Genomic DNA, 21,449 nt, shown 5'->3' with positions numbered 1-21,449 from the left:
TTGTTATTTACTGAAGTCATACATAACCTACTCAATGTGTGTGAGAAAGAATGAGCAAGATCAAAGCAACAGCTTAATCTGGGTTGCTTTTCTGCTTGTGTGGTAAGGGAGAACAGCAAACGGTAGAATTCTCTGCCTACCTGCTGCGTGCAGCGCGGCCGACTGCAGCCCCGCGGCCCCACCCGCTCCTGGCCTGGGAAGGTTTCTCCATGCAGATGTTTCAACGGGGAGGAAAAGTTTCACTTGATTTCCATTAGGTGGGTGGGACCAGCAACTTGCATCGCCCTGTTTTGCAGACAGAAGTAGCAGCCTACCGCAACATAAGTCGCTAACTACACAAAAATCTCCATAGCTGGGAAGCGTGCGTGATCATGTGCATTTCTCAGTTCTGAAACCCTAAGACCCTCAACATCCCCAGTGCTATACCTATGCTTAAATCCCATGGAAGTCCTGTGCCTAATCAAGTGCAGATGTTGGGGCAGTAAAGGGGCAGTAGCTCCTCGTTGGGATGATGCACTACAGCAGGGGCACATCTGCAGAGCCGTGACCTTCTCATACAATGCAATTTCATTATGTGTCTTCCCTTTCCACCCAGATAAGAGCTGCATTTGTCTTCGCTTATGTGTTTTACAAAACGGGCATAACTTTTTAAAGGTAGCCAGATGTCAATTATTACTTTGGTCTTATTGTTTCTGACATAGTTCAATCCTTAAAGAGTACAACAAATATAAAGAGTACAACAAATATAAGTAATGTTTTTGGAAACAGAATTCAGTCATTAATCCTCTGTTCATCTTTTCCCCTTCCTAGATATTTCAAGCCTTTGCTGTCTCATTAACCTCTCGGCAGTGAATTGTCTAGCAAGAGATGCTCATTTTCCCAACTTCATACAATGGAAGTCTTTCTGTCAGCTGCCCCACAACATTCCCTGAGCACGTGGGGCACTCTACCATGTGGAGGGTGGAGGGAGCAACAATGATGATCAGTCAGTCCGTAGATTACATAAAACTGTGCAGAAAAATGCGAATACAGAGTTGGCGGATGCTTAGCATGTGAACTGAGGAATTTATTTCCCACTGTGAGCCAGTTGCTAGGCCTTGAAAAATGCGTTAAACCTTGACAGAGGACATCTAAAAGGTTGTCAGTAGATCCAAAAAGAAATCTCAGTTCAATAGCTCAGGAACCCCAGAGCTTTCTGTAAGTTCACATACGCAAGAGTTTTCTCAGGACCTGAAGAAGCAGAAATAAGTTTTCTGCAAAACCAAAAAAAATTACAAGCCTTTCCTTGTGAAAGGCACACTTTTTCCATTCCTCCTTTCTCAGATATGAACATTTTCCAGTGTAAGCACATACCAGTGGACCCATTAAAGTTTAAGCAAGGAATGTATATGACTGCACTGCACTGTTTTCTGCTTGGACAGGATACTGTGTGACAGATGGTAGTGACCGTGCATGCCATGCCACTAAAAGACTCTCATAAAAGAGAAAATAAGAGCATAATAATAATAATAATAAAAATAGCAGAAGAACTCTACATCAAAGCCATGAGAGTTTTGAGAAGCAGAGGAGGGAGGTGACAGAATAAAGATAGGCATCCTTGCTTATCCTCCTCAGTTGTTCTAATTACACATAGCTCATTAACTTCTGAGGATTCAGGCCATGGTTCCTCCCAACACACAAGGATCTGATTCGTATCTTAGAGATGTCACACTGCATATTCTATCATCAGTTCCTATATTCATCCCCTTTTGGTCGTTGCAGACAGGTAATTTTCTCTGTGCACAGAGGAGGGTATTAGCCTCACCAGTGGAGGTGAGGCTTACTAGAAAAGCTGGAAATGAGGGCTAGCTGCTGGTATTGGTCAGCAAAAAATGGAAAGTAGAGGAGAGATTTGGAAAAGGTGGAAGAGAGCCCCTCAGAAGCACAGCCCTGCGTTGTTCCACCCAGAACAGCAATCCCGGGGGAAGGAACTGGAGAAAGCCTTGCAGGAACACAAGACAACCCTACACTCAGAAAGATGTTTTCATTTTTTTGCTAATAAGGTTAGCAAAAACCTGAAAATAAAGATTTTCTAGAGAAGAGACAGACTGAGACATGCAAAGATGTTCCTGGAAGGAAAGAGGTTGTTTAGGTTTAAGGTAAAGCATGCCATTCAGTATTGGGCACCCAAAATGTGGGCAGATGTAGATTCCACTGATCCCCTGAACAACTGCTTCTGTGGGGCTGGAAGGCCTCTCAGCAGAAGACAATCAGTTTAGCATGGTGGAGGTTGGAGAGAGCTTTGTGTCTGCCACAGATCCAAGAAGGAAGGAAGGTCTTATATTTGCTTTGTGTTTACCTTACCACAGACCATGTGAGACTGTGACTCAGCTTCAGAGATACCACCCACACCACTGACCAGCACGAGAGGCTGAGAAGCTCAGAAGTCTTTAGAAGGAAGCTAGGGCAGGCTGATACAGCATCAAGCCTGGATGGGTTTGCTCTAGGAACTGATCCTGCTCGGCTTTGACAGAAAAAAAAACACAGACTTGGAGGGCAAAGAAAAAGAGCATAACAATATTTTTCATTCACTGTGTCAAACATGCTTGGAACCAAGTACACATGTATACGGCATACAGACTCTCTTCAAGTTACATTGAGTCAGTCCCTTCAGTCAACCAGCCCAGACTGCTATTTGACTCATTTTAAGCAGCCTTTATATTTACTTCCAAATCACTGCAGAAAACACTGAACTAGTCTGGTCCAGGGATTTCTCTCAGCTGCTTTAGTTATCTGCAAGGTAGATGTCCACATGATGTCCACATCAGGCCCAGCCACCATAAACTTCCTTTGCAGTTGAGAAGCAGGCACAAATGATTCATATGATCTATTTTCAGATACCCACTTTAGTACGAAACAAATTGTTCCTCAAATGTGGCTATTTCTTTCCTGTTTGTAGTGGGGGGTCTAGCCAGGTAGCTCAGAGATACACATAGACACACTTGGTCAGCCGAATCCCACACTGGTTTCTTTCACCGTGCACAAGAAACCCAAAAGGATTTCATGCAAGGTTAATTACTTCTTTCAGAGTATAGCTAGATATAGAAGTGTATGAACACATTAGTCCTGTACAACAAACTACATCTTCAAAGTACCATATAAACAATAACTACACAGCAATTAGGTGATCCTATTAGTAAAATAATGCACAGAATACTGACCTATTTATTCTTTTGCAATTATGTAAAATTAATGAGCTGTGGTTTTTGACCACTGATTCATCCTTCTTCCAAATACCTGTGGGTTAAAATTTAAGCTACTTAAATAGCTCCACAAAATTACTCGTAGGCAGAAAATGGCAAGGCAAGTATTTGAAATGCACTGCTACGTACTGTAAACACTCAGAAGGATATGTGAACATAATGTCCCATCCCAATTCAGACTCCAGAGTAGAAGAATAATTTTATTAAAAGTTGCAGGGAGGCTGCTGTTTTTAAGTTAGGTTTTATTTTTTAATTACTGCCTTGCAAATAAACTACAAAATTTTTCTGGTAGCTAATTCATCGTCCTTTCCCCTCCGCTCATCCAGCATCTCTGAGAACAACATGCAAGTCCACTGTGAGGAGTTATTTACTGTAGAGGATGAAAACACTCACTACGTAAGAGGAGCATGTACAAGAAGTGGAAAGATGTCAGGAAACAAAGCACGAAGTCAGACACTAATGAACACAAGAAAACATGAGCAGCTGTAAGCGAATTAAAATATTCATTAGCATTATCTGTGTGAGTAAATTCTGTAGTTGTCACATTGAAAATCATAAAGGGAAAATGAGATAGTTGGTCTTTAACTTATTTTTCATACTCTAAACCACATCTTAGCAGAGCGCCTCAGTGTGAGGACAGCACGAACCACTTCACCTTCCTTAATGATTCATAAGTTAAAGGATGCTAGTAGAACCACAGATTGTTTTCTATCCAGAAATGGCATTCACACATACTGTGTGTAATACTTATTTCTTCACAAAGGATGCCAGGCTAACAGGAATGCAGTTTAGCTGGTTTAGGATTTATGAAAGAAAGGAAAAAAACCTCAAGTCTGTTTGCTTTCCTATGAATCAAAACCTACTTGATCAAATGCTTAAACTTACCAAAACATTGCGAAAGAACCTGAGGCTGGGTTCAGTAGGAACTGAGTAGTTGAGATAGGCCTGAAGAAATATACTCACAGTAATTCCCTGTTTATAAATACTTGTCAGTTCATTGCATTTGCAGCTGAGATTCCTCCAGCCTCTTGCCCAGAAGGGGAATCCCTTATGCAGGTGGGAGAAACCACAGATTTTCTAAAACTCACAGTCTTCTGAAATAAAGATATTGTTCTCATGTGTTATATTAACTTCTGATGTTGCTTCAGCGCTCGGTGAATCAGAAATAGTTACTATTCGGAACTTCCCACCAGTATCAGGGCCGGTTTTCAGAGGATGTAAGCACATCAGTAGGCAGCATTTCTCAATCTGGCATCAGAAAATCGTGCATTAGAAATAGGGCTCGTGTTCTCTAAGGGGCATCCAGCTCCGGCAAACACCTGAGTGCCCTACAGGAGTTTATCACTGCAGAGGACACACAAGCTCATCATCCAAAGTTCAAGGTTACAGAACATGTACTTGTGCTTACAAAAATTGAGACAAATGCTAATATATTGTGACCCATTCATGTCTACTGAGACTCTTGGAGTCAGGCAGGACGTAAAACACAGTAAACTTGACTCAATGAAATACATTCCAGATACTAATTTCCCTAAAATCACCCATACATAAGAACATTCAAACACCTCTTTATGAACAATTTGAATTTCATAATGAAATCAATATCCTTTCAGTATAAATAGATCACTGTGATGATCTGATTTTTCCCTTTACTTAATATGGACATAGCAGCACACAGTGTCTAGAGGTGTAGAAGCATGGCTCAGACCATGTGAAGGCTTCTATAGGCTGCATCATCATTTCTTATCTAAAAGAAAAATCATAATAATGGTTTTCCATCTATCATCTTAAAAGAGAAACAAAGTCCATATACTGTACATTCCACAAAGAAGACAGAACATGGCAGTTTATCTGGCTCATAAGTTTTGAGTTTATTTTTAAACTGATCTGTTAGTACTGGAAATTAATTAATTTCAGCACAAGCCTAACCAATCAAAGAGAAAAAAGGAACAGGTTTGCCTTGGCCTAGCCCACTCTGCACCCTCACTTTTACTAGTGATGCAAAGGAGGCAGAGGGAAACCACAGCTGGGGGAACAGGATCACTTCATTTGGCAGCAGCGCAGTTACACTGGCTTATGCGCAGCTTGAACCACCATGAGCAAGTTCGTAAACACCAGAGGCGTAGGATTCTCAGAGGCCAGGGTCAAAGACAGTTTTAAGATGAAGCATAGTCAGTAAAAGGATTACAGGTCTGCCAGTGATGCGGTTGTTGAAGAGCTCCCTCCCAGCCTTATAACTCCAATAGTTACTGTAAGTAGCAACAGATGCCAGTAGAATAAGACCTTGCTATTTTAAGCAAACTGAAACTAACTACAAATATAGAGGTTACTTATGATTCACTTAATGATGGCCATACTTACATTCAAATAGCTCTTTACCACCCTACTAATAGTCATCAGATAAGGCCCAATTATGTGTATACATTCTAACACTAAGATAAATCCTTTTCATTTACAACTGAATAAACTCAGAGTGCTTTGAAACCTATAGGCTCACTCCTTTTGCAGCAGTGTTTTTATGCTATTTCAAAACACTACAGAGATTTTTTATACAAGCATATTTTAATATGTCTACCTGCTTCTCCTTCCTGAATTCATTCATCACAAAATGAAGCCACCGTTGTCTTTTGCTTAATTATCCTTTGCCTTCTATTGGATTTTTAGCCAGGAATTCGCTCAATAAAACAAACAGTCCCCAAAAAGCAAACAAACTGCAACTGAGAAAAAAAATTACTCCCTGTCAGCAGTGATAGTTCACCAAAACACTAGATACATACTCCTGACCAGCGAGAGGTACGATCGGAGGCCAACAGGTTGTCATTAAAGATTAGTTCGTCAAGCCCTGACTGATGACACAGTGAGAAGAGCCCCATGCCAGCAGCAGCCCTAACGGCTCAGCGCTGTGCTGCATCCTGCGCTGGCAGCACTTGGATGGCATGCCCGCCTGCCCGTTCGGGTTCCTCTGCAACCAGCTGAACTGCTCCTCTTTTACACCACGGAGCAGGAGGGGGACAGGGCAGCAAAACCAGCAAGTATTGCTGCTGTGCAGTCTGTCTGCTGGTTTCCCTGAGCAATTCTGTCCTAAACAACCAGTGCCACTTACTCATCCCTCACCTAGAAGAATGTTGGAATGCATTCCAGCCTGTACTTCCGAGACTTTCATGTTCCCCGGTGGGGTCGATCCATGAAACCCATTTTCCCTGCTGGCTCACCTATGCCAAGAGCAGCACGTTGACTTCTTGCAACATTTTCCCACTTGGTAACTTTGCTCTGTGATGTCCCTCCCTACCCAGCCTCCTGCACCATGTGAGTTCAGGATCCTCCTCTCTGCTATGACGAGATTTTGCGTCTAAGAGGAATTTCTCAGTGTAAACGAAAGGAGAATTGGCCCTTTGACTGCACATTATACTATACCGCTAGAGAACTACAGTGCCACCAAGTCAAACAAATTAAGTGTTGGCATCCTTAGGCACATGGAAACGATGTTGTCGGAACAGGTCAGAGACGTCATTCTGATCTCAGTAACACCAGCCTACTCCGGCAAGGAGGGTCTCTGGCTCGATGCCAGCCTCTTGGCTGTGTGGTGCCTGTGTGAAAGGACCCTCAAACTCCCTTAACCAGCCAGCTAAGGATTCCCTGCTTTAAAAAGCATCCTGGGACCATGGAGAGCCAAAGTAGCCAGGTCAACGCCTTTCCTCTCACAGCTCTGGGCACAGAAGACACTCTGCGGGAAGAGGCCGTATCCAGAGTACCACCGCAGCCTTAAGCGCCAGCCAGAAATCACTCCTTAGAGCAGCTCTGAGTCCACTTTAAGCTACTCCGGGGACTGACTTGGTAACCAGCCATCCCTGGGACTGGTGGACCAAACAGGTGGCACATTTATCTTCATCTCCTCTTTCCGGCAGGCATCCCAAGCTCAGTTTAACTGGATCAAGCAAGTGATTTCAACAGCTATTTTTCCCTTCGTTTGATGATGCAAAAAGGGGTAGCATGCAATCAAAAGCCTGGCCCTGCCTGTTAAAATAAAAACTGCCACACTGCCTCCCAAAAAACCGCAACAATGTGGTGGTATTTGCACACTAATTCATAATACGCACTGGTCCAACCATGACACTAAAGTGCTGTTACTACTGAGTAAATACACTATACAAATGACGCTAAAAGGTGTCCTTATCATTCATCTTATGCAAACCAGTTTTATGCCTATTTAATTTCAGTGGCTAAGGGGGAATGACTCCTGAATTTGCACCAGTATGAGATCAGAATCCTGCATGCAGTTTCCAGGAGCATGTTAAATTAATTCATTCATAAACAAAACAGACTGCATTTTATACCATCAGCTTCGGGTTTTCTATTTTTGATATATAACTCACTACGGGATTAAGAGAGTCTGCGTTCTTTCTTAAGAAAGAGCAGCTTTGCAATTCTAAAAGAAACACAAAGGGCTTTTGAGGGCAACTTTCTCCAGATCAAGAAAGTAACTGGAAGAAAGCAGCAGGTCCTGATACTATCAGAAAAACCTTGCTCAGCTCTGCTCTGGCTTAGGGAGATCTGTTTGTGCAGATCTGCTTGTGGGTAAGCAAAGCCACATAGGTAGAGAATGAGGTTACTGTCATTTATTGTTTTTAAACTTTCCACCACTTTGGCCATTTTGGCAGACCACCCTTGTGCACTGCAACACAAGACATGAGATTAGCAGAGTTACATCTGCTTCCAGAGCGGATTCTGATAACACACTCAGATAAGGTGTTAAGGACCACGAATTCTTATATTGACATTACTTTCACCTATTAGTCTACTACCCTTAAAAATATTCAGCTCTTCCAGAAGCGTTATGCCATACATCACAAAAGGTAGTCTGAATCTTGCTACATAGGACCGCTGTATAAGTAATTTTCATATCCAGCACAATGTATGTCTATATTTTTTCAAAATATCAATTTATCTCTTCTAATCCCTAGAGTTTATATGTGAATGGTTAATCGCTGACTACAGATTTCCATAATTTAATGCATTTTTCTAATGATTGGTCACTTAGGGGAAGGGGAGAATTACAACATTCAGAACCAGATACTTTAATTTCAATATATATTAAAGATATGCACATATTACATCACTATACTTGGATTTTAAATCATCAATAATTTTCATCATCTAAAAATGACAGCAACTGTTTCTGCAGTTCTGTGACAATGCCAACCTTATGTTAGGCTGCCATGAGCATAAGAACACGAAAGGGAAAAAGTTTGAACTTTATATAACAGTTATTTAAGAGAGGGTTTTAGTCCTTCTGGTTGTATAGACAGACCTTTCTATGTACAGTGAATCAATATAGTTCTGTCTGCTTCTTGACTGTGGTGGACTTGAAGCAGCACCAGTAGTTTACTCTGTAACATGCCAAGATGCAATTATTTACATTAAAATGGTATTAAAAAGCAGTCCAACACAAACACGTTCTTTTGCCATGGAAACTTAAAAATGCAATCCTGCTACTAATCTCTTAAAGAATCTAGATTTTTAAAGATCCAAACAGTATACGAATCAGTGTATGAAGAATCCCCACATGGCATTGAAGCAAATCCTACCAGTAAAAATAATTTAAACAGCTACTTTCATTTAAATGATTAGGATTTAGGAAAAAGTATCGCCATAAATCTATTTTAAGGCTATTTGTGTATATGTACATCTAACAGTGAAACTTAGACTTCACTATGAAAACCTCCTAAAATTCAAGAAAATCAGTGTTAAAAGGAATGTACAGGTTAAAATGAATGGTATTTACAAGGAAGAAAAAAATGACTGCACATGGTATGTAATCATCAGTAAAATCCACTGCTGATGGAATTCACACAGGTTAATTGTGTGACTGGATAATAAAACTGGAAATGTTTATGACCAAGTGTTATATGTACTTCCTCTGTGTAAGATAAGGATAATCACATTTCTTGTTCCGAATCATAAACTGATCTACCCGGTTTTCCACCCACTCTGATTTCTCCCTCTGCAGGGCAGTCTCAACAGATTGAGGGCCAGACTGTGGAGTTAATTGGACATACGGTCTCCAGAATGCAACCCCAAAAATGAACCACGTACACCTCATTGCTTAGGCACAAGTCTGAATCCCATTCCCTTCCAAAACACACCTAAGGCGGGACCTGTAGGCATGCGCCTCCAGAGCCTAGAGCCCTTCCCTGAAGATAAATGGATGGGACACAAGGTTCACTTTTAAAATAAGTCTAGAGGAGGAATAAGAGCTATCCGTCTTGTTATCTGGTAACTGATGGGGTAAAGCACTCAGAAAAGAGGGGAGGCCAGGCTCAGTGCCTTCCTTAGCCTAACTGGGGATTCAATCCCACACCTCCCGCTTCTTAAGAGTGCAAGAGGCATCCAGCTACAAAGGGTGCAGGGACGAGGAAAGAGCACAAGAAAGAATACTAACTGTTGCTTCTTCCTCCTTTAGCAGCCATGATTTCAAAGCTAAGCAGCTATTACTTTAGAAGTGCACCAAATCTATTTATGTACTAGGTATGCTAGAAGCACGGATGAGTTGTGTTTAGAGGAGCTGACTGCTCCCCACCTAGAGCTTGGATTGGGGTGGGGAAGACTGACATCTCCGGCTGAGGCATTTCTTCTCATCACAAAAGCACAACTGAGAAACATCACGCATCTAAAAATAAAGGAGCACAGTGTTAACGCCCTAGCTGGTTCAACCTCCGGAGCAGATGCATACACTTGCATGAACCCGTCTTAAAATGTTGTCTTTAAAATTGCAGCTGTACACATTGAGGATAAACACCCAGAAACACTGCATGGGATAAGACTGGCTGAAACCATGCCTTGTCATCCCAGCGACAGGACACCCCAGCCTAAGCCACAGAAGGAGAAATAACAAAACTGCTGGATGATGCCACATCCTTCATCTGGGGAAGACACGGATACTAAGAAACACGAGAAAATGCATTATAAGTGGTCTGATGAACATGTACCTGCCTAGACCCTCACCTACCCAGACCTTTTACATCAAACATTTTCTACTACTTTTAAGTAGTTGCACACAGTTGAGTCAGAGTGAACGAAGAGCAAGCACACATGAAATATTTTTAGTATCTTGAATGGGCAACCCAGTTGGAGTCTTTAAAAAAAGTGCAACCTCGTAATTTTGAAGCCTGAAATATCTGTCACCAGAAGGTAAATAACAACCTTTTGCACGCTGGCGTTAGGAAATAACGCTGGGTAAGTCTGGCTGATCTGACTCAGGACTCGCGAATGAGGAGCTCCGCACCGCGGGGAAGCCGAAAGCCCCGGCGGGGCACGGCACGGCTCCTCGGGTGCGCCGGGCGGCCCGGGCCGGGGCGCAGCGGCCTGCAGCCCGCCCCAGCACCGGGCACAGCGCCCGGCCGCCGGAACCCGCCCCTGCCCCCCGCACGGCCGCCACCTCCCCCCAGGGCGGCCCGGGGGCCGGGCCGGCGCGGTGCAGCGGGGCAGGGCCGCTCGCCAGCCCCCCGGGGACGCCCGCCCAGGCCCGGGCGAGGCGAGGCGGCGGGGCGGGCCCGGCGGTGGGGCGGGCCGGAGGGAGGCGGCCGGGGCGGCGCGCACAGCCTGCCCGCACCTGCTCCCTCCTCCTCCTCGCCCACCTGGCCGCGGCTCGGCCGTCCCCGCCGCGCTCGGCAGCCGCCGCCGCAGCAGCAACATGCTGCCCAGGGGATCCTCGTCCATGCCGCCGCCTCCCAACCCCGCTGCCTACTTCCCGCCCCCCCGGGTGACTCTGCCCTCCGGCCTGGAGATCCTGCGCACCTACTCGGGAGCCGTCATCTTCCTGGAGATCGTGAGTGCGGGGGGGGAGCGGGCGGGCGGCCGCCGGCCTTCCCGCGCTTTTCCCTCCCCTCAGCGCCCCGCCGCGGCTCCGCGCCCCGCCGCCTGCTGCCCGTCTCCTTCCCGCGTAGGCGGCGGTGCCCGGAGCCGGGGGGGCCGTGCCTCCGCCCGGGGACGGCCGAGCGGCAGCCCCGCGTCGCCCGCGCTCCTCACCTGCCATTTTGTGAGTGGGAAAGGTGCGGGCGGCCGAGGCTGCGGCAGGGGGGAGCCCCCGGGCTGCCCCGCTCCGGGGCCGGGGTCTGGGACGCGGCGTTATGCCGGGAAGGGCAGCGGGACCCGTCCCCGCTCCCTCCGGCCTGCCCCGGCGTGTTTGCTCACCTCCGGGCGGTCGCCCTGGCCGGGCGGCACCGGGAGGCCCGTGGCGATGGGAAGAGCCCGAGTCCCAGACCCCGAAACCCGCCATGGAGAGCGACACTGGGTTTTGCCTGCGTGCGTGCGTTACCGGTCCCGTGCAAACTCCTGCAAGTGTCTTTAATGTCATGTGCGTGTGAGACCTCTCTGGGCTGAGGACCTTTGAGCTAAGGCTGAGCGTGAGGCTCTGCAGAACTGTGGCACTAATTAGTAGGAGAAAAAAAAAAAAAAACCAAACTTGGCAGAATTCATCTGATTTTATTATTTTTTGGGGGGGGGGTCAGAGCTGAAACTGCTTGGGTCCCAGTCTGTGAAATGGATCCTACCTTGCAAGCTGGAAAACTGCAGCCGAGCAAAGAGCTCAGAGCACAAGTCCAGGCGCTAAATGAGGCCCTGAGTCAGTAGAGACAAAAGGTTAATTAGGTTGGCCAACACACCTGACAGCCAAGCTGAAGTGGACAGGTGTAGTATGAGGGAAATGGCACGACAGTGGGCACTGAGATTAGCAGTCTACGGTACATTTCTACATTTATTTTTAAAGAAGCATACAAGGTTGCACATTCAAAATACTGAAAGTGTTTCATATGTCTCTGCTTTTTGTTTAACAGACACTTTCTGCTATTCCTTCTGCTTCCTCACTGCCCATCACTATCGGGTCTCTGAGTAACAGACTTGCACCTGCAGTCTTGTGAAACTAGAGAAAGTTTGGTTCTTCACAGCAACTAAAAAAGGAACCCTAGAGAACAACTTGAAGGCTAATACGTAAACCCTTGGGAGTTTTGAATTGAGACTAGCAGTGCATCTTTACATATGTGCTGCTGCAATGTAACACGGGAGAGGAACTAACTAATTTTATAGCAGGCATCTTTTGAAAGGTATCTCTCATCCAACCTTGATTCATAAGAAAGTTCTCTGAATCTGAAAATGTAGCCTCTGACTCTGTAGTTGTAAATCTGTAGGATTTAAACAGGAAAGTAGTAACTTGCTTGGAAATTGCTTGTAGCTGTCGCTACACAGCAGGTTGGATTATGAAGTTAAGTCTTGCCACAATAAATGAACATACTTCAGACGGCAATTATGATTTTCTCCAGTTATCCTTTTTTATAAAGAGGCAGGATTGCAAGGAGAGATAGTACCCTTCATTAGGCCAAGAGTTAAATAAACCAGGCAAGCCTTAGAGTACGTAAATTCTGCATCAGCCCATCATAGAACAGCATCCCCACCACTCATTCGTTGCGATCAGTATGCTGAAAAGAAAATTGGCAGTGCTGAATTCTTCCCTGGGTTATGATAATTCTGGAAAACTGTATGTTTATCTAGTCGTTACAACATACTTTACAACTCACCTTATTCTGTATTCTAGTTTTCTCTTTCATTTTATTCCTTAATGTGTTCTCTTTCAGCATTTTATTACAAATGCATTGAAAAAGAGGATGCAGTTTCATCTCATTTCTGTGTCTCATCTGATTAGGACTACAAAACTAAACACTATGAGATTGAATCCAAATCTGACGTACATCCTTGTCATGCTAACTTTAGTGTATATATAGAGAGAGATTGTGTATTTGTGAACCATGTTTTCACATTTCTTATATTTCCCTCAAAATGAGAGCAAGGGTAAAATTTTCAGCAGAAGCATGCAAGTCACCTGCGTTTGTAAATCCCATTTTCAAGGCTATTTTAAGAGCTTTTAAGAATTTCAGAGTGGCTTTGTCTTACCGCCACGTAGCACCTGTCATTTCTGAGAACGGCACTTAGGCTCTCTGAGTGCTTTTGAAGTGTTTCCTCTTGGTTCCTAATAGTAATCTGAGGACGCGTTGATGTGGGATATTAGTTCTTAGGCAGAAAGGACTGAATAAAAGTTATCTCTCAGTTCATTGTCTGTATTCCTTTCCTTGCAGCTGTTTGGAACAATAGTCTGGATTTTGGTAGCTTCTACCCGAGTTCCACTGCCGCTGCTGCAGGGATGGGTAATGTTTGTAGCAGTGACTGCGTGGTTCCTGTCCATTGTGTTCCTGTGTGTCTTCCTCTTCGGTTATGCAAATAGAATTGCTGTCAACTGGAACCAGACGGTAAGATTTTTTTCTTTATTTAAGGATTCCCTCTGTTTTATAAACTGAAAATCATTTAATGAGAAGTACTGATCCGAAGTCTTAAGGCCTGGCCTTGTGTTTTAGTGGAAAGTTTTTCAAAACAGAGGAATTCAAAACTGGAAAAAGAAGGAGTAGGGCTACAAGGATGATGGAGAAAATACAGGACCTGTTTTATGATGGAGGTTGAAAGAGCCCAGCTTTTGAAACTGATTGAAGGAGTATACTTGTCTTCTGTGAGCACGTAAAATGCATGAGTAGCAGGAAGAGGACTAGTTTAACAAGGCATGACAACAAATTGGTTTAAATGGCCAGAAATAATTATGGACTGGAATCGGAAAATATTTTCTGACGATTAGAGAAGTGGTAGTAACACCCTGTGAATAATGGGGGGTAGAAAGTTATATCTAATATTGTAAAGGAAGCGATACACTTGTGAACACATCGTGTGATGTGGTTGTCTGAGATAGCATGGACTGGACTAAAGCACCTGGGAAGTCTCCAGTTCCTAAGAAAGTCTTTTGCTGACTTTTGGGTCAATTCCTTAAAGCTGGGGCAGCATTGGTGAGTGGCTGTTAGACCGTAGGTAGTCAAAGACAGCACAACCTGCTGATATAGCCTAACATCTTTTTAGGAGACGTAACATTTATCTTTCTTAGAGGAAGCCTGGTGAGACTACAGATATTATTATACTCTGCTCAGCTTTTCTTTGTTGTGAAGACAAGACTTGGTTCTTGCTGTAATGGATTGTTACGGCTTGTGCCGGTAGTTCTCACAGACTGTACCTTCCTATTAAAAAAAGGGAAGCTGTTGGCTCCAGTTTTTACCAACCACATGGATTCCTCAGGTTATTGACTGCTAATTTATGTACTCCTTTGTTGTCATGAACTGTTTTTTACTTTGAGTTTTTAGTGCTCAAGTAGTTGAGTATGAGATAGTATCACACTCTTATATTAGTGAATAATAAGAGGTAGCAAAACTGCAATCAGAATGGGAATTTCCAAAAAATCTTCCAAAAAGACCAAAACTTCTAAAATATTGAAGTATGGCTGTTTCTAACTGCTGATCACCTTCACCTTGCGTGCTTCAGTATCGCCATCTGTGGTTATTTATCTGTTCAAGTTATTCATGGACAGTCCCTTAAAACAAAAGGTCTTTAAAGCAAATCATAGAGCTCCATGAGTTTGGGGCTCTAACTGATAACTTCAAAGCCTATCAGTGGTAACCCACTGGGTTCTATTAAAACAAACTTTAGCACTTTGATAGCGAACACACATACATACAGTCTCAGCTTTCCAGCACAATACAGGCAGTAATTAGGCTAATAATGAGTTACAAGTACAGAGACCTTTACAGGGATTTATGCTGCAACATCCTCACAAGTTATGGTGCAACAAAGCCCTTGAGCATGTGCATAACTTAAGTAAATTAATAGTGTCCTGGGTTTCATTGAAACTGTTTGCCAATTTACAATCATGCGTCTGTTTAAGAGTTGCTGGGTGAGGGCATAGCCTTTTATAGATTGAAAATGCTATACAAATGTTCATCTTATAACAATTGTGTAAGTGTGCCTTACACATTGGCTACTTGATGCTGGCAGTGATTTGTTGTACTGTTAATTTTGTCCCCTTGTATATGATAAATTACTGAAAAACTTTCTATGTCAGGAAATTGCTACATGACTTGTATACAAGCTGCATCTGTGGGACTCTGTAACTTAATCTAAAAAGCTGTCATAACTAAGTCAACATCTTAAATAAATGCAGAGTGAATCGTTTTATCTCTAACATGGTAGCTGAAATCCAGCCCCTTCCAGCTGTCAACAAAAATAACACTAGATCTTTTGATCACTATTTTCAGGTACCCAAATGTTCTGTAACTTGTTGGCACTAAACTCTTTAGCAGTACTGCACAAAGACTTTTTTACCTTCTGTTGCAAATAAATAATTAGTAGAAACACTAAAACTATTTTTATTACTATAAAATAAAAAGGTGTACCTGTTTGTTTTAGGTTGGCATGTATTTAGATAAATACATGGGGTTTGCTATTTCATAAATGAAATTTACAATAGAACTCAGAAGCTACAGGTCATTAGATTAGGTCAAAAATAGGAAGAGTCATGGCTTAGTTATATTGGAGTACTATAGCTTTATGTAGAGATTAAAATGTGGTTGACGTAGAGATAAACGTGGTTTAAGACTCCAGGATTTTAAATGTAAGTTTGAAAAACAGCATGCGATTCTGACAGCCCTGCATTTAGTAATACCTTACATCATAAGTAGCTCCATTGATACTAATACAGATACTTAAAAAATAAGGTGCTACACAGTGAAAAGATGGGGGAAAATACGGACCTTATGGAGGTACATTGCTCTGTACATCACTGTATTAAACCAGATGGCATGACAAATACTGTCCTTAACAGCCTGACTCACAATACACTCATTTAAAAAATTAGATGTGAACTAACATATCATGCAGATGTGGTAGTGTTCTACATACACTTTGTATGAGGTTTCAATGATTATACAAGTGTGGAGGCAATGGAGAGTTAGGCACCATGCTAACAATTACTAAAAAACAAAAAAACCTCCCTCGTAAGGTCTTGGGTTTTTTAGTCACAGAAACCATAACCATACGAACGTGAAACCTTACCGATGCTACATAGCTTCACAGTAATTGCTGCCAGGAGAAGGAAATTAGAGGGTTTGGCAGGAGAATGAAGGAAATGAAAGAGTTTGTCTCCTGAAAGTACCTCCCCTGTACGCAGTCAGCACTGTCTTCCTCATGGAGCTATTTGTGCTCCTTCACGAGCAGTGATGCCAAAAGCTGGTAACACTGACGTAGTTGCACGCTAGGTGTTAAGCAGCCCAAGAATAATGGACGTCCTTGATTACCCATGGGTTTACGCAGACCTTTCAAGTTGCTGGAATCCTGTGCTATAAAATGGGTCTTTCAGGCCATGGTGCGGGGTCCAGTATTTGTCACGCAGCGAACACACACCTGCATGCAGTCTGACGTGGTAGGCGGTAGCATGGAAGATGTGCGTGTCTGTCTGCCAGCTCGAGCGAGCCTGGGGAAGCCACAACGGTAAGCATCTGGTGGGGAGAAGTGCCTCCCCCAGCTGTAGCAGAGCACCACAGCTTCTCTGATGCTTCAGCACTCTCATGCTGGAGTAGGTCCTTACTATTTTTTTCTATGAGGTACAGACGTTACAGCAGAGCTGGAGACTGAGGGAATGTGTCATACGCCCAGAGCTTGAGATCTGGCAAGCCTAGCACAAAAAGGCTATCCAGCTGGGTCAGGAAGCCACCCTCTGCCCCTTTCTCAGTGCTGTTGATGTCAGCGGGGCCTCCTGGTGATAACTCCAAGAAGTAATTGTTTTTAAAAAATGGGGAAAAAAAAAAAAAACCAACAGCCCAGCCAGGGTGGAAAACTAGAAGTTGGGAATTACTGTAGCTGTTTTGCCAAAACTTGGATTCCCAGTAATTAGCAGTCATTAAGAAAAGCAGTACACTCTATGACCTAACCTCAAATGATCAAATGAGTCTTAATTAAGAGAAAATTATTTCCTGGTCTAAGCAGAATGGGAAACTGTAGTAGCAGCTTATATTGTAACTTATCAAAACTGACTAGGGTGTGATTTAAGTAACTTTAGCTGCTATCAAATATGGAACAACTGATGAGTTTGAAAAGAAAATTCTTTCAATAAAAGTAAAATCTCACATCTACAAAAAACCAATTCTCTAAACAGGGCAATGCAGCACGTTCTCACTCTGATATGAGACAGTCAGTAGGTAAGGATGTTGCACAGTGATCTCTAGTGCACGTGAATGCTGTCTGCTGTTGTGACCGACTCGCACGTGGTGCACCCTGGGTTCTTACTCCTGACATACTGGTAGTCCATTGCACTCAAGTGAATTAAAAGTGCATAAAGAATTCACTAGTGCTGGAGATAGGCTATATAACATGGATATCATCAAAAAGCATACATATACCTGTCTATAATTTTAAAAATTGTGTCTATGGCTTTTGCAGACCTGCATAAGTATATGTTGTATAGACTCAGGAACTGAGTGGAGTGCAAATGTCAGCTTTGCAGACTCAACAACAGAAGGGGATGTTGGAAGAATATTTTAGACATTTTAAAACTGTACTGGAACATGTCATGGATCTTGCTGCATGGAACACTGGACTCTGAAATACAACCCGCAAAGAGATTTAGGCACCAGAGCTGCTTTTTCGTGTGCTCCAGTAGTAGAATCCAGAAATGAGAATTAGATGTTTAAACCTTGTGTTCAGCTAGCATTCACCACAGAGGAGGGAATCGCCTAGAGAAGGCCAGGAGGGATGCATTTTTAAAGTAAATCCTAACTCCTGTCCTCTCAAGTCTCAGGCATTTTATTCCACAGTATCATAAAGTACATCCAAATTACTGTATTTTGCGTAGAGCCAAGTCAGAGTGAGTTGAGGAAATGCCTCAGTTCTTGGATTCTGATTGTATCAGGAAGTAAACTTCAGCTGTGTCAAGGCTGAGGTGTTTCTGGGCATTTACAGAAGCAAAATATAAGTGTCGAGGGGGGACTTCTGGAGCTCAGGTTGTAGCTGAGAAGGGATTTGGGGGACTGCAAGTTTGTATTGTACTGCTGAAATTGATAAAGTTGGCCTGTATGTCCCTTCTTTTTTATCTAAGCCGTATGAAGGAAGACTTCTGTAAGCTCTAATAGCTTTAAAGTGATCTAAAAGGTCAGCATGTATACATATAGATGAGCACGTGCCCCTTAATTTGAAAGAATATAGGGCTTGGGGAAAGGGAGAGTTGCCCTTTATCACTAATTATGTTAGTGAGTTGCTTGAAATTGCAAGCAGCTGTGAAAACATGTCCAGGTTAAGCTCTTGGATGGCTTTAACACTGTTATCTAAAGTTGCTGTTATCAGTGCTCGTTTCATGTTTCAGTGTTGGGTTTCATTTGTACTGAGACTAGAAGAATTAGATATGTATTGCAGCCCAGACTGATTCTGTTGTTTGCTTTTCAGGATTTTCTTTTCCATGGGGCTACTTTTGTCTTTTATTTTGGAGCTTTTCTACTGCAAGCAGCAACTACATCTCTGCATCACTTTCCCCGCAAATTCAATTCCACCACACAAGAGAAGATTCTAGCTGATCATGAATATAACATAAGCATAGCAGCCTCGGTATGTATTTCACATATTTGTATGCGAGGAACAGAAGTCTGTTGTAAGCCCTTGTAGCCAACCATTCAACTTGGGAACTTAACAGCAAGCTGGAATAGAAGGAGGAGCTGTGAGAGAAAGGATTGTCTTTGAGAGCAGCAAATAGTGTCTAACAGTGACATGCAAAAAATATTGGAATAAGCTAATGCTAATGTGATAGGTGCTCAGTTGCTAGTCTTCACTATAGTGTTTTAAATATATGATTACTACAGCTTAAAATTTTTAGATGAGATATTTTGTAAAGGCAATGTTGGTTATTAGAATAGAAGAAAAAGATAACAACTGAGCCTTCATCAAAGCATCAGTTGTGAATTTCGTGCCTGCGCTTAAACTTTCAGTTCCTTTTTTATACCAGTTAGATAGTCCTGAACATGCTGTGGGGAAAAAAACCTTGGACTAGCTCCTTGTGAAGCTCCAGATATGTACTTACTACGTCAGGCATAAAAGTTATCTGTAAGGGCCCTGCTGTCTCTTATGGCAAGGATTAGAGTGCTTTTATTGATAGCCTAAGCTCAGGCTGCATTTTTCTCACTGTGGTTGCATCATCACTGAATCACTGTATCTGGTGATGTGGGTGTGCATAGCTGAGTCAGAATATGTACCAGGCTCTAGCTTTCTCCCTGGCTGGACTCCTGAAGGGCAAGTAGAGGTGTGCCAGTAGGCTTAACTTAAAGAACTGAAACTACTGCTCTTATTTTTTTGTACCATCCAGAGGGTCTTGCATACCTTGGGGAACTGCATATATTTATTAAGCTTCTAAAACCCCCTGTGGGTATCTGTTGTCCTTAAAACTAAACACACCATAAATTTTGCACAGTAAACACCTTCAGTTCATCTTAAGATAAAACCAGATGAATGTAAGGTGTAAGGTTCACAGTCTTTCTGCAAGAGGAGAATAAAAAGGAAAGGCCTTTTGGTTTGGCAAGCCAGTCTCTGAAGGGGTGAGGTGGGCACGTCAGTCTCCAAGTCCAGAGTGCCTCACCATTACCCACTTGGCAGTAACACGCTTGAGCACATCTGATCCCTGAACGGCCAGATGGCACAAGGACAGAGGCGGTGCCTCAGAGCTGTGCCTGAACTAAGGGAGGGCTTTATACTACGCAAGTATCTCAGATTCTACCCTTAGGTGTAGCTCTTCAATCCTTGTTCAGTGTGTTCAGATCCCCCTGAATATATGGTCCCTTCAGTCGTTTTGTCTGACAACAGCATACTGGGGACTCTGAGAGACCCTTTCCCCCTTCCATACTATTTTTCCAAGGGAGAATTCAGTTATTCAAGCCCCTCAAATCCCTGTCAAGATAGGGGAGGAGACAACTCTTTTGTAACTTTCCTCAGTATTTTTAATTAAGAGATGCTGGGAAATGGTGACTCAGATAACTGTACTCTTTAGTGTCTTTGCATTTTTTCCAAAAGTATATAATTAGAAAGTCAGGACACACAGAAAAAAATTGTAATCCTTTGAAACACTTCATTAAAACAGTCCTGTGATCTACATGGAAAAAAATAAAAGGTTGCTAACATTTTGTCTTTTAACATTACTTTTGTATACTGTGATTAAAAATATATATGTTCATTTTATATGGGTGTTAGATGCTACAGCATAGAACTGTTCAAAACTTTAATTGTCAAATTAACACTTGTATGGAAAGCAAGGGATATGTTGTTATGACATGATTGAGTTTGTATGTTCTAAGAGACACAATCCATCGTTAGCACTGGACAGTATGAGAAACTGGTTTTTTCAGCAATCAGTTTCTCATTTCTTCCTTCTGGTTTACATTATATAGTCAAGTTTGCTGTGGCATGACCTTCAGTTCAAATCTATTCAATTCAGTTGTGGAGCAATAGCAACTTCCTGGCATTTCTCAGGAAGTTGTTCTAATGGCTGGTGATCTGGTCAAGGAGGCCAGATTTGAAGCTGTTTCTGTATTTCTGCAAGAAAAAGAGTTCTGCTGTTGAGAGGGATGTCGTCTTAGTTGTTTGCTGGTAAAGGCATTCACTTGGACACAAAGCTGAGATTAATGTTTGATCAGTCTAGATAAGAGAAAATTGAAATACACGATGTACATACACACGTGATTACTTTGTACCATAACTTACGCAGACATTCTGTTTCATATTCTACTTCAAAATGTTTTCTGAAGCAAGCAAGGTAAAAGCAGTAACATGGGGTTATTACAGAGAGGTTTGTGAGAAAACTTCAGAGGATCCCAAACCTATCTTTACCTTAAGCATTTTGGCTGGGGGAGGTAACTTTTGAATCATTTGTGTTGCTGTATTCATTTAGAATAGAAAAAAATGTAGAACAATATAATGTGTGATTCACTTTTTTCTTTTTTCTTCTTTTTTTCCCCGCTCCTCCTCTAGATTTTTGCCTTTGCAACAGCTGTTTGTTATGGTTGCAGCACAGCCCTGGCATTAAGGAGGTGGAGGCTATAGCAGCTGAAGAGAGGTTAATGCCTGAGTGTTCCACTTCAGATCACATTAAGTGCTACTTGTCTGTTTTACTGTAACGTAATTTGAAAAAGACTTTTTTTGCTTAAAATCCGTTTTAAAGTGCTGAAATACAACTGACCCCCTAATCAGGATTTCCTTAACAGAAAACAAGTTTCCATCTCTTCCCTTTCTAATTTTTACTTTTATTGTGTACTCATTAGA

General features: G+C 42.7%; 1 protein-coding gene across 1 annotated transcript; it reads left to right on the top strand.

The window, feature by feature from the left end:
• Positions 1–10,932: 10,932 nt before the first annotated feature.
• MAL2 (mal, T cell differentiation protein 2) lies at positions 10,933–21,230 on the top strand (the record flags this gene model as incomplete). The annotated part of the gene is made up of 4 exons (XM_082304340.1): positions 10,933–11,067; positions 13,367–13,537; positions 18,594–18,752; positions 21,159–21,230. 4 exons carry the CDS (start codon positions 10,933–10,935, stop codon positions 21,228–21,230), a joined length of 537 nt encoding a protein of 178 aa, XP_082160466.1.
• Positions 21,231–21,449: the final 219 nt, after the last annotated feature.

This window comes from Platalea leucorodia (genome assembly GCF_965183815.1).
Source record: "Platalea leucorodia genome assembly, chromosome: 1".
NCBI classification, from domain to species: Eukaryota; Metazoa; Chordata; class Aves; order Pelecaniformes; family Threskiornithidae; genus Platalea; species Platalea leucorodia.
The sequence above is the reverse complement of the archived record's forward strand: the minus strand, read 5'-3'. Positions and strand labels throughout refer to the sequence as shown.